We start from the raw sequence: 14,319 nt of genomic DNA on the forward strand, positions 1-14,319 counted from the left end.
CATCAACAGAGTAGGCCTGTTGTCGCCTGACTCGGGCTCACTGACACATCAACAGAGTAGGCCTGTTGTCACCTGACTCAGGCTCACTGACACATCAACAGAGTAGGTCTGTTGTCACCTGACTCGGGCTCACTGACACATCAACAGAGTAGGTCTTTTGTCACCTGACTCGGGCTCACTGACACATCAACAGAGTAGGCCTGTTGTCACCTGACTCAGGCTCGCTGACACATCAACAGAGTAGGCCTGTTGTCACCTGACTCGGGCTCACTGACACATCAACCGAGTAGGCCTGTTGTCACCTGACTCAGGCTCACTGACACATCAACACAGTAGGCCTGTTGTCACCTGACTCAGGCTCACTGACACATCAACAGAGTAGGCCTGTTGTCACCTGACTCGGGCTCACTGACACATCGACCGAGTAGGCCTGTTGTCACCTGACTCAGGCTAACTGACACATCGACCGAGTAGGCCTGTTGTCACCTGACTCAGGCTCACTGACACATCAACAGAGTAGGTCTGTTGTCACCTGACTCGAGCTCACTGACACATCAACAGAGTAGGCCTGTTGTCACCTGACTCGGGCTCACTGACACATCAACAGAGTAGGCCTGTTGTCACCTGACTCGGGCTCACTGACACATCAACAGAGTAGGCCTGTTGTCACCTGACTCAGGCTCACTGACACATCAACAGAGTAGGTCTGTTGTCACCTGACTCGGGCTCACTGACACATCAACAGAGTAGGTCTGTTGTCACCTGACTCGGGCTCACTGACACATCAACAGAGTAGGTCTGTTGTCACCTGACTCGGGCTCACTGACACATCAACAGAGTAGGCCTGTTGTCACCTGACTCGGGCTCACTGACACATCAACAGAGTAGGCCTGTTGTCACCTGACTCAGGCTCACTGACACATCAACAGAGTAGACCTGCTGTCACCTGACTCGGGCTCACTGACACATCAACAGAGTAGGTCTGTTGTCACCTGACTCGGGCTCACTGACACATCAACAGAGTAGGCCTGTTGTCACCTGACTCGGGCTCACTGACACATCAACAGAGTAGGCCTGTTGTCACCTGACTCGGGCTCACTGACACATCAACAGAGTAGGCCTGTTGTCACCTGACTCAGGCTCACTGACACATCAACAGAGTAGGTCTGTTGTCACCTGACTCGGGCTCACTGACACATCAACAGAGTAGGCCTGTTGTCACCTGACTCGGGCTCACTGACACATCAACAGAGTAGGCCTGTTGTCACCTGACTCAGGCTCACTGACACATCAACAGAGTAGGTCTGTTGTCACCTGACTCGGGCTCACTGACACATCAACAGAGTAGGCCTGTTGTCACCTGACTCGGGCTCACTGACACATCAACAGAGTAGGCCTGTTGTCACCTGACTCAGGCTCACTGACACATCAACAGAGTAGGCCTGTTGTCACCTGACTCAGGCTCACTGACACATCAACAGAGTAGGCCTGTTGTCACCTGACTCGGGCTCACTGACACATCAACAGAGTAGGCCTGTTGTCACCTGACTCGGGCTCACTGACACATCAACAGAGTAGGCCTGTTGTCACCTGACTCAGGGAGAGAGCCACTTTGGGAATGTTGCCAGGACACTGGGCAACCCCCTACTCTTTGCGATAAGCACCATGGGACCCCCCCCCCCCCAATTTTCCCCCTTTTTCTCCCCAATTTGTATCTGGCCAATTATCCTGCTCTTTTTGAGCTGCTGCTCCACCTCCTCTCTGCTGAGCCGGGGGCTCCCGACTGACCAGAGGAGGCGCTAGTGAAGTGACCAGGACACGTACCCACATCCGACTTCCCACCCGCAGACACGGCCAATTGTGTCTGTAGGGACGCCCGACCAAGCCGGAGGTAACACGGGGATTCGACCCGGCGAACCCGTGTTGGTAGGCAAAGGAATAGACAGCTACGCCATGGGATCTTTAATGACCTGCGGACTGCTAAGAAGAAAGAAGGCCCAGTCAATCCAGGCTGACCCAAACCACCCCCTGTCCATGGAGTTCAAGCTGCTTCTCTCTGGCCAGACACAATCTGCCAACATGCAGAACCAGTAGACTACAGAACTCCTTTGTCCTGTCTGCCATTGGCCCTTTAAACAACTCTGTGTGATTTGTGTGTTGTGCTTGTAGTCCATTTATTGTTGTCACATGAAAGAAAGTTGAGTCGGTTCATCTGGACACGATTTTCTTACCTGGATTATGGGGCATGCATGAAGACGGTTTGACAGATGGTTATTTATTTTTTACTACTTTATTATTGATCCCTGTAGGGCAATTCTTTCTCTGCAAGTACATCCTAGCTGTGTAGCTAGGAGCAGTGGACAGCCGCCGTGCAGCGCCCGGGGACCAACTCCAGTTCGTCTTGCCATGCCTTGCTCAGGGGCACAGACAGGAGCATTAACCCTAACATGCATGTCTTTTTGATGGTGGGGGAAACCGGAGCACCCGCAGAAAACCCACCGCAGACACGGGGAGAACACGCAAACTCCACACAGAGGACGACCTGGGATGACCCCCAATGTTGGACTACCCCGGGGTTCGAACCCAGGACCTTCTTGCTGTGAGGCGACAGCGCTAACCACTGTGCCGCCCATGTTATGTGTTACTTCTGCCTGTACAACAAGTTGCCCCCGGGGATACTGAAGAGATCCCTGATCCTAGTGCTTTATTAAAGCTTTCATAGTCGTACTAGTTGTATTGTTGTGATTTTTAAAACGTGTTTTCTTTCCAGTCTGTCTGCTGTCAGAATGTTAAATAAGTTGTGTGTCCTCCTAGACACCCTGAGGGAAAAAGCTCGGAGAAAAAAGAAGGCAAGAGAGGAGGTGAGTGGACTGATACAGACACCAGCATGTTCTTTTATTTCATTCTGGAATTCTGAGTTGCTCCAGACAAGTCATTTCCCAGTAGACAGGAAGTGACATGCTGTTCTCTGAGGGGTGGCTGTGTTTGACAGAACACTGCTGCAGACTGAAAGAGAAGTAAAGAAGTGATGATAACGCAGATAGTTTTCATAAAAGAGTTGTGTATTCAGTGTTTTTGTGTTCGCCAGGCTGCAGAGACATTCTTTGAAGATGCTTCAAACTATGACGACAAGCTGGCCTTTCACGATATGAACCTCTCCAGACCGATACTAAAGGTACCACCATTGACTTTCCACTCCTGTGGTCATTCGGCACCAGCCTGCGGGCAGAGACACGACCACTCAGAATGATGGCTTCCTTTTATTCTTGACCACTTTGTTCTTAATATTTTTCAGGCTATCGCTGCGCTGGGCTTTAAGGAGCCGACTCCCATTCAGCAGGCGTGTGTTCCTATTGGTCTGCTGGGCAGAGACCTGTGTGCCTGTGCCGCTACTGGGACGGGTAACACAAACCAAACTGGTTTCCAGAGCACTGTGTCATCAGTTCACACCTCCATCCTTCTATCAGTCGGTTCCTCCTGCCTTCCCCTTCTTGACCTCTCCTCTCTCCTCTCCTGCAGGGAAGACTGCAGCCTTCATGCTGCCGGTTCTGGAGCGTTTAATTTACAAGCCAGGGGAGACTCGGGTGACCCGGGTCTTGGTTCTGGTGCCCACCAGAGAGCTGGGAATCCAGGTCCACTCTGTGGCGCGCCAGCTGGCCCAGTTCACCACAGTCACCATATGCTTGGCCGTTGGTAAGATACCCAACCGACCAACTGATCTAACTGAGCAAAAGGACAACAAAAAAACAAGGCTCATTAAACTTTAGTCATTTGTTATTTGTATAGCCCAGTATCACAAATACTAATGTGTCTCAGGGGGTGTACAGCAACACAACATCCTGTCCTTACACCCTCACGTCAGATAAGGAACACCTCCCGAAAAACCTTTAACAGGGAGAAACAACAGGAAGAAGGCTCAGGGAGAGCAACAGAGGAGGACCTCTCTCCCAAGACGCACAACGTGACATGATGTTGTGTTGACACACTTTATACAATACAACACTGAAAGAGGATAACACAATTATGATGGAATTATAAAATATATGAGGAATGTGATGAGGAGGATGCCAAGCAGTGTCCAGACACCACCGGAACAGCCCAGGACCCGAGCCACGCGACCACCATCACCATGGAGACAAAAAAAAAAAATTAGTCACAAGGCTGTGTCAGTCTGCCCTGCAGCGCCGGCTTCACTCCCAACCCGAGCCAACCCAAGATCCCATGTCCGTCCCAGGGCGACGACTACCGGATTCCTCCACAGCAGCCCCAACCGCCCCAGACACCGAAGCCACACCCAAAGCCCACAGTCTGCAGCCGACCACCACAGCAGGAGCACACGCCCAAGAAAGTCATAAAAAATAGATGCAATAGAATCATATTTGTTTTGTTTTTTACTGGTGAGCGTGTGGTGGTTGGGTGTGTGGTCCCTGGCGGGTTGGGGGATTTTTCAGTACTTCAGAAATGCTTTTCTAGCAGGATGTGTTAAGGAGTTTGTTAATGTCTCTATGTGTGTGTTTGTTATAAAATGTGTGTGTGTGTGTGTGTGTGTGTAGGTGGGTTGGATCTGAAGTCTCAGGAAGCGGCTCTGCGGGCGGGTCCAGATGTTCTGATAGCAACACCTGGTCGTCTGATTGACCACCTGCACAACACCCCTTCCTTCCAACTGGGCAACATAGAAATCCTCATTCTGGATGAGGCTGACAGGTACACTCTTCTGCAGGAGCGAAGGAATGACCAGATGAACGAGTGACTAATGAAGAAACTGACAAGTAGATACAAAGTTCCTGATTAATACCCCCCTCCCCTCCCCTCCCCTCCCCTCCCCTCCCCTTCCTTTTTTGTTCTTTTTCTTTTTATGGTTGTTGTAGTTGGGTCGATTTATTAATTGATTTGCTTGCTTTATAAATGTGTTCTTTTTTTGTTGATACTATGAACATTTTTAATAAAATACATATAAAAAAGTAGATACAAAGTAACTTAACTAACCAATAAACAAATCTCCAACACACACACGCACGCACACATTTTCTTTACGCCTGGGTCTTACTGTCTCAGTTTTTCCATCATCATATCAGTCATGATGTCAGTCATGATGTCAGTCATGATGACATATCAGTCATGATGTCATATGATGTCATCATATCAGTCATCATATCAACCATGATGTCATATCAGTCATGATGTCGTCATATCAGTCATGAGGTCATCATATCAGTCATGATGTCATATGATGATGTCATATGATGTCACAACATCCATTGCACGCTGTCCGTCTTGGGAGAGAGCTCCTCCTCTGCTGCTCTCCCTGAGGTTTCTTCCTGTTGTTTCTCCCTGTTAAAGGTTTTTTTTTAGGGAGTTGTTCCTTATCCCATGAGAGGGTCTAAGGACAGGATGTTGTGTTGCTGTTAAGCCCACTGAGGCCCATTTGTAATTTGTGATATTGGGCTATACAAATAAATTTGATTTGATTTGATATCAGTCATGATGTCATATCAGTCATGATGTCATTTTGCTGCTTGGCTTCATTCTGGAGGGTTTGGGCATGGACAACGCTGTCTTATCAGACAAAAGCATCTAAGATCATCCCATATCCAAAATCTCTACAATGAAGCAGGTAAGTAAAATATTTAATGACAGAACTGTATGAGGTCAGAAACTATGAAAATAAGACCCAGGTTGTAAAAAAAAAAAAGGCTAAAATAAAGGTCAGTTTGATGGAAGAAGAATGAAACATTTTATTTGATGTATACTGATGCCAGACTGAAGCATCTCTATCCATATCATCACAAATAATGTCATATTGCATAATCATAAGTTAGTCTAATAAAAATTGGATATGAAAAAAAAAATCAGAATTGAGCCTGACGTGTAAATATTGGCTTGCAAACACAACACCTCCATACTCTGCACAGAGTACTGACTAAACTAAACTAAATGATTAAACTACATGACTAAATTACATGGCTAAACTAAATAATAAACAGCATGGCTAAACTAAATTAATAAACTAAATGACTAATGACTAAACTGAATGACTAGACTACATGACTAAACTACATGACTAATGTGTCTGTGAATGGTGTCATTCATCCAGGTCATGGTTATCCAAAGGAGTTGAATCAAGTGCAACTGGACTTGGTATATATCCGTGAAGACGTTTGGCCTCTCATCCAAGAGGCTTCCTCAGTTCGTGCCTTTCTGACTAGACCAAGCTAGTCTGACTGGCTGCTGATGAGACTCAGAATTTATCCTCTAGGAGTCGTTGTCAGAGCTATGGATATGCGTGGCTCTTTGTGTCACGATGTTTACCAACGCCCGTCGCTAACAGAGCCATAGATAGGAGTGGCTCTTGTGTACCGATGTTTGGCCGCGCCCGTCGTTATCGGAGCTATTGATTTGCATTTGTTTAGCAGCGACGGTGGTTGGGGGTGTTAGTTTGGACTTCATTGTTCAGTGGTCATGAGTCGTTGGAGCCGTTAGTGACCGACTGTTGTTCTTGGAGGCTAGGCTTCTTTAGTCTCCTGGGTAGAGATGAAAGGACAGCATTGTAAGTGGGAGATAGGTGGTGTCGCAGACCTCCTCCTCTGTTGAGGGATGGTTTTTCCAGTTTCACATAGATGGCTTCCTTCACCCCTCTTTCAAACCATCTATCTTCTCTGTCCAAAATGTGTACGTTGCTGTCCTGGAAGGAGTGTGTCTTCTCCTTTAGGTGTAGATAGACTGCTGAGTCTTGTCCTGAGGAGTTTGGCCTTCTGTGTTGAGCCATCTGTTTGTGTAGTGGTTGTTTGGTTTCTCCTATGTATAGGTCAGTGCAATCCTCATTGCATTGTACAGCATACACCAGATTTCTTTTTTGGGTGTGTGGTACACGGTACACAAAAGAGCCACTCATATCTATGGCTCTGTTAGCGACGGGCGTTGGTAAACATCGGGACACAAAGAGCCATGGACATCTATAGCTCTGAAAACGACTCCTAGAGGATCAATATCTGAGTCTCATCACCAGCCAGTCAGACTAGCTTGGTCTAGTCAGAAAGGCACGAACTGAGGAAGCCTCTTGGATGAGAGGCGAAACGTCTTCACGGATAAATACCAAGTCCAATTGCACTTGATTCACCTCCTTTGGATATACATGACTAATCTACAAGACTAAACCACATGACTAAACTATATGACTAAACTACATGACTAAACTATATGACATCTACATGACTAAACTACATGACTAAAGTATATGACATCTACATGACTAAACCACATGACTAAACTAAATGACTAAACTACCTGACTAATATACATGACTAAACTACATGACTAAACTATATGACATCTACATGACTAAACCACATGACTAAACTATATGACTAAACTAAATGACTAAACTACATGACTAAACTAAATGACTAGACTACATGACTAAACTATATGACTAATCTACATGAATAAACTAAATGACTAGACTTCATGACTAAACTACATGACTAATCTACAAGACTAAACTAAATGACTACTACATGACTAAACTACATGACTAGACTACATGACTAAACTACATGACTAAACTATATGACATCTACACTACCGTTCAAAAGTTTGGGATCACCCAAACAATTTTGTGTTTTCCATGAAAAGTCACACTTATTCACCACCATATGTTGTGAAATGAACAGAAAATAGAGTCAAGACATTGACAAGGTTAGAAATAATGATTTGTATTTGAAATAAGATTTTTTTTACATCAAACTTTGCTTTCGTCAAAGAATCCTCCATTTGCAGCAATTACAGCATTGCAGACCTTTGGCATTCTAGCTGTTAATTTGTTGAGGTAATCTGGAGAAATTGCACCCCACGCTTCCAGAAGCAGCTCCCACAAGTTGGATTGGTTGGATGGGCACTTCTTGCGTACCATACGGTCAAGCTGCTCCCACAACAGCTCAATGGGGTTCAGATCTGGTGACTGCGCTGGCCACTCCATTACCGATAGAATACCAGCTGCCTGCTTCTGCTCTAAATAGTTCTTGCACAATTTGGAGGTGTGTTTAGGGTCATTGTCCTGTTGTAGGATGAAATTGGCTCCAATCAAGCGCTGTCCACTGGGTATGGCATGGCGTTGCAAAATGGAGTGATAGCCTTCCTTATTCAGAATCCCTTTTACCCTGTACAAATCTCCCACCTTACCAGCACCAAAGCAACCCCAGACCATCACATTACCTCCACCATGCTTAACAGATGGCGTCAGGCATTCTTCCAGCATCTTTTCATTTGTTCTGCGTCTCACAAACGTTCTTCTTTGTGATCCAAACACCTCAAACTTGGATTCATCCGTCCACAACACTTTTTTCCAGTCTTCCTCTGTCCAATGTCTGTGTTCTTTTGCCCATCTTAATCTTTTTCTTTTATTGGTCAGTCTCAGATATGGCTTTTTCTTTGCCACTCTGCCCTGAAGCCCAGAATCCCGCAGCCGCCTCTTCACTGCAGATGTTGACACTGGTGTTTTGCGGGTACTATTTAATGAAGATGCCAGTTGGGGACCTGTGAGGCGTCTGTTTCTCAAACTAGAGACTCTAATGTACTTATCTTCTTGCTCAGTTGTGCAACGCGGCCTCCCACTTCTTTTTCTACTCTGGTTAGAGCCTGTTTGTGCTGTCCTCTGAAGGGAGTAGTACACACCGGTGTAGGAAATCTTCAATTTCTTAGCAATTTCTCACATGGAATAGCCTTCATTTCTAAGAACAAGAATAGACTGTCGAGTTTCAGATGAAAGTTCTCTTTTTCTGGCCATTTTGAGCGTTTAATTGACCCCACAAATGTGATGCTCCAGAAACTCAATCTGCTCAAAGGAAGGTCAGTTTTGTAGTTTCTGTAACGAGCTAAACTGTTTTCAGATGTGTGAACATGATTGCACAAGGGTTTTCTAATCATCAATTAGCCTTCTGAGCCAATGAGCAAACACATTGTACCATTAGAACACTGGAGTGATAGTTGCTTGAAATGGGCCTCTATACACCTATGTAGATATTGCACCAAAAACCAGACATTTGCAGCTAGAATAGTCATTTACCACATTAGCAATGTATAGAGTGTATTTCTTTAAAGTTAAGACTAGTTTAAAGTTATCTTCATTGAAAAGTACAGTGCTTTTCCTTCAAAAATATGGACATTTCAATGTGATCCCAAACTTTTGAACGGTAGTGTACAGGACTAAACTACATGACTAAAGTATATGACATCTACATGACTGAACCACATGACTAAACTATATGACTAAACTAAATGACTAAACTATATGACTAAACTACATGACTAAACTATATGACATCTACATGACTAAACTATATGACTAAACTAAATGACTAGACTACATGTCTAAACTACATGACTAAACTATATGACATCTACATGACTAAACTACATGACTAAACTATATGACATCTACATGACTAAACCACATGACTAGACTAAATGACTAAACTATATGACTAATCTACATGAATAAACTAAATGACTAGACTTCATGACTAAACTAAATGACTAGTCTACAGGACTAATCTACATGACTAAACTACATGACTAAACTATATGACTAAACTACATGACTAAAGTATATGACATCTACATGACTAAACCACATGACTAAACTATATGACTAAACTACATGACTAATATACATGACTAAACTATATGACATCTACATGACTAAACCACATAACTAAACTATATGACTAAACTAAATGACTAAACTACATGACTAAACTACATGACTAATCTACAGGACTAATTCGCATGACTAAACTACATGACTAATCTACATGACTAAACTAAATGACTAGACTACATGATTAATCTACATGACTAAACTAAATGACTAAACTAAATGGCTAATGTGCAGGACTAATCTACATGACTAAACTACACGACTATTCTACACATCTAAACTAAATGACTAGACTAAATGACTAAACTACATGACTAATCTACATGACTAAACTACATGACTAAACAACATGACTAAACTACATGACTAAACTAAATGACTAAACTACATGACTAATCTACAGGACTAATTCGCATGACTAAACTACATGACTAATCTACATGACTAAACCACATGACTAAACTATATGACTAAACTAAATGACTAAACTACATGACTAAATTAAATGACTAAACTATATGACTAATCTACATGAACAAACTATATGACATCTACATGACTAAACCACATGACTAAACTACATGACTAAACTACATGACTAAACTAAATGACTAAACTACATGACTAATCTACAGGACTAATTCGCATGACTAAACTACATGACTAATCTACATGACTAAACCACATGACTAAACTATATGACTAAACTAAATGACTAAACTATATGACTAATCTACATGAATAAACTAAATGACTAGACTTCATGACTAGACTAAATGACTAAACTACAGGACTAATCTACATGACTAAACTACATGACTAAACTATATGACTAAACTACATGACTAATATACATGACTAAACTACATGACTAAACTATATGACATCTACATGACTAAACCACATGACTAAACTATATGACTAAACTACATGACTAATATACATGACTAAACTACATGACTAAACTATATGACATCTACATGACTAAACTACATGACTAAAGTATATGACATCTACATGACTAAACTAAATGACTAAACTATATGACTAAACTACATGACTAATATACATGACTAAACTACATGACTAAACTATATGACATCTACATGACTAAACCACATGACTAAACTATATGACTAAACTAAATGACTAAACTACATGACTAAACTACATGACTAAACTAAATGACTAAACTACATGACTAATCTACAGGACTAATTCGCATGACTAAACTACATGACTAATCTACATGACTAAACTAAATGACTAGACTACATGATTAATCTACATGACTAAACTAAATGACTAAACTAAATGGCTAATGTACAGGACTAATCTACATGACTAAACTACACGACTATTCTACACATCTAAACTAAATGACTAGACTAAATGACTAAACTACATGACTAATCTACATGACTAAACTACAAGACTAAACTAAATGACTGAACTAAATGAGTAGACAACATGACTGAAGTAAATGACTAAACTACATGACTGAAGTAAAAGACTAGACTACGTGACTAAAGTAAATGACTAGACTACGTGACTAAACTACATGACTAGACTATGTGACTGAAGTAAATGACTAGACTACGTGACTAAACTACTTGACTAAACTACATGACTGAAGTAAATGACTAACCTACATTACTAAACTCCATGACTGAAGTAAAAGACTAGACTACATGACTAGACTACGTGACTGAAGTAAATGACTAGACTACGTGACTAAACTACATGACTGAAGTAAATGACTAACCTACATAACTAAACTACATGGCTAAAGTAAAAGACTAGACTACATGACTAAACTATGTGACTGAAGTAAATGAGTAGACTACATGACTAAACTACATGTCTAGAGTACATGACTAGACTGCATGACTGAACTAAGTGACTGAACTAAGTGGCTAAACTACATGACTGAAGTAAATGACTAGACTACGTGACTAAACTACTTTACTGAAGTAAATGACTAACCTACATAACTAAACTACATGAATGACGTAAAAGACTAGACTACATGTCTAAACTACTTGGCTGAAGTAAATGACTAGACTACGTGACTAAACTATGTGGTTGAAGTAAATGACTAGACTACATTACTAAACTACGTGGCTGAAGTAAATGACTAGACTACATGACTGAAGTAAATGACTAGACTACATGACTGAAATAAATGACTAGACTACATGTCTGAAGTAAATGACTAGACTACATGACTGAACTATATGCCTAGACTACATGACTGAACTACATGACTGAAGTAAACGACTAAACTACAAGACTGAAGTAAAAGACTAGACTACATGACTAAACTACATGACTGAAGTAAATGAGTAGACTACATGACTAAACTACATGTCTAGAGTACATGGCTAGACTGCATGACTGAACTAAGTGGCTAAACTACATGACTGAAGTAAATGACTAGACTACGTGACTAAACTACTTTACTGAAGTAAATGACTAACCTACATAACTAAGCTACATGAATGACGTAAAAGACTAGACTACATGTCTAAACTACTTGGCTGAAGTAAATGACTAGACTACGTGACTAAACTACGTGGTTGAAGTAAATGACTAGACGACATTACTAAACTACGTGGCTGAAGTAAATGACTAGACTACATGACTGAAGTAAATGACTAGACTACATGACTGAAATAAATGACTAGACTACATGACTGAACTACATGCCTAGACTACATGACTGAAGTAAATGACTAGACTACATGACTGAACTACAAGCCTAGACTACATGACTGAACTACATGCCTAGACTACATGAATAAACTACATGACTGAAGTAAACAACTAAACTACAAGACTGAAGTAAAAGACTAGACTACATGACTAGGCTACGTGACTGAAGTAAATGACTAGACTACGTGACTAAACTATGTGACTGAAGTAAATGACTAACCTACACGACTAAACTACAAAACTGAAGTAAAAGACTAGACTACATGACTAGGCTACGTGAGTGAAGTAAATGACTAGACTACGTGACTGAAGTAAATGACTAACCTACATGACTAAACTACGTGACTGAAGTAAATGACTAACCTACACGACTAAACTAAATGACTGAAGTAAATGACTAGACTACATGACTAAACTACATGACTGAAGTAAATGACTAGACTACATGACTAAACTACATGACTGAAGTAAATGACTAGACTATGTGACTGAAGTAAAAGACTAACTACATGACTAAACTACATGACTGAAGTAAATGACTAGACTACATGACTAAACTACATGACTGAAGTAAATGACTAGACTACGTGACTGAAGTAAAAGACTAACTACATGACTAAACTACGTGACTGAAGTAAATGACTAACCTACACGACTAAACTACATGACTGAAGTAAATGACTAGACTACATGACTAAACTATATGACATCTACATGACTAAACTACATGTCTAAACTACATGACTAAACTATATGACATCTACATGACTAAACTACATGACTAAACCACATGACTAAACTATATGACTAAACTAAATGACTAAACTACATGACTAAACTAAATGAGTAATCTACATGAATAAACTAAATGTCTAGACTTCATGACTAAACTAAATGACTAGTCTACAGGACTAATCTACATGACTAAACTACATGACTAAACTATATGACTAAACTACATGACTAAAGTATATGACATCTACATGACTAAACCACATGACTAAACTATATGACTAAACTACATGACTAATATACATGACTAAACTATATGACATCTACATGACTAAACCACATAACTAAACTATATGACTAAACTAAATGACTAAACTACATGACTAAACTACATGACTAAACTACATGACTAAACTAAATGACTAAACTACATGACTAATCTAGAGGACTAATTCGCATGACTAAACTACATGACTAATCTACATGACTAAACTAAATGACTAAACTACATGACTAATATACATGACTAAACTACATGACTAAACTATATGACATCTACATGACTAAACTACATGACTAAAGTATATGACATCTACATGACTAAACCACATGACTAAACTATATGACATCTACATGACTAAACCACATAACTAAACTATATGACTAAACTAAATGACTAAACTACATGACTAAACTACATGACTAAACTACATGAGTAAACTAAATGACTAAACTACATGACTAATCTACAGGACTAATTCGCATGACTAAACTACATGACTAATCTACATGACTAAACCACATGACTAAACTATATGACTAAACTATATGACTAATCTACATGAATAAACTATATGACATCTACTTGACTAAACCACATGACTAAACTACATGACTAAACTACATGACTAATCTACAGGACTAATTCGCATGACTAAACTACATGACTAAACTACATGACTAATCTACATGACTAAACCACATGACTAAACTATATGACTAAACTACATGACTAAACCACATGACTAAACTATATGACTAAACTAAATGACTAAACTATGTGACTAATCTACATGAATAAACTAAATGACTAGACTTCATGACTAAACTAAATGACTAGTCTACAGGACTAATCTACATGACTAAACTACATGACTAAACTATATGACTAAGCTACATGACTAAAGTATATGACATCTACATGACTAAACCACATG

At 40.9% G+C, this 14,319-nt stretch overlaps 1 protein-coding gene across 2 annotated transcripts in view; it reads left to right on the forward strand.

Moving 5' to 3' along the window:
- The window catches only part of ddx27 (DEAD (Asp-Glu-Ala-Asp) box polypeptide 27), a 122,977-nt gene that overhangs the window by 20,949 nt on the left and 87,709 nt on the right, over positions 1-14,319 (forward strand). For both annotated transcript variants that reach the window (XM_056273733.1, XM_056273734.1), the window contains exons 5-9: positions 2,815-2,861; positions 3,089-3,175; positions 3,296-3,401; positions 3,520-3,693; positions 4,554-4,704. In XM_056273733.1, coding sequence (XP_056129708.1) covers positions 2,815-2,861; positions 3,089-3,175; positions 3,296-3,401; positions 3,520-3,693; positions 4,554-4,704 — 565 coding nt within the window. The remainder of the gene's footprint in view (positions 1-2,814; positions 2,862-3,088; positions 3,176-3,295; positions 3,402-3,519; positions 3,694-4,553; positions 4,705-14,319) is intronic.

Source organism: Lampris incognitus, chromosome 2 (assembly GCF_029633865.1).
Source record: "Lampris incognitus isolate fLamInc1 chromosome 2, fLamInc1.hap2, whole genome shotgun sequence".
Taxonomy (NCBI): domain Eukaryota; kingdom Metazoa; phylum Chordata; class Actinopteri; order Lampriformes; family Lampridae; genus Lampris; species Lampris incognitus.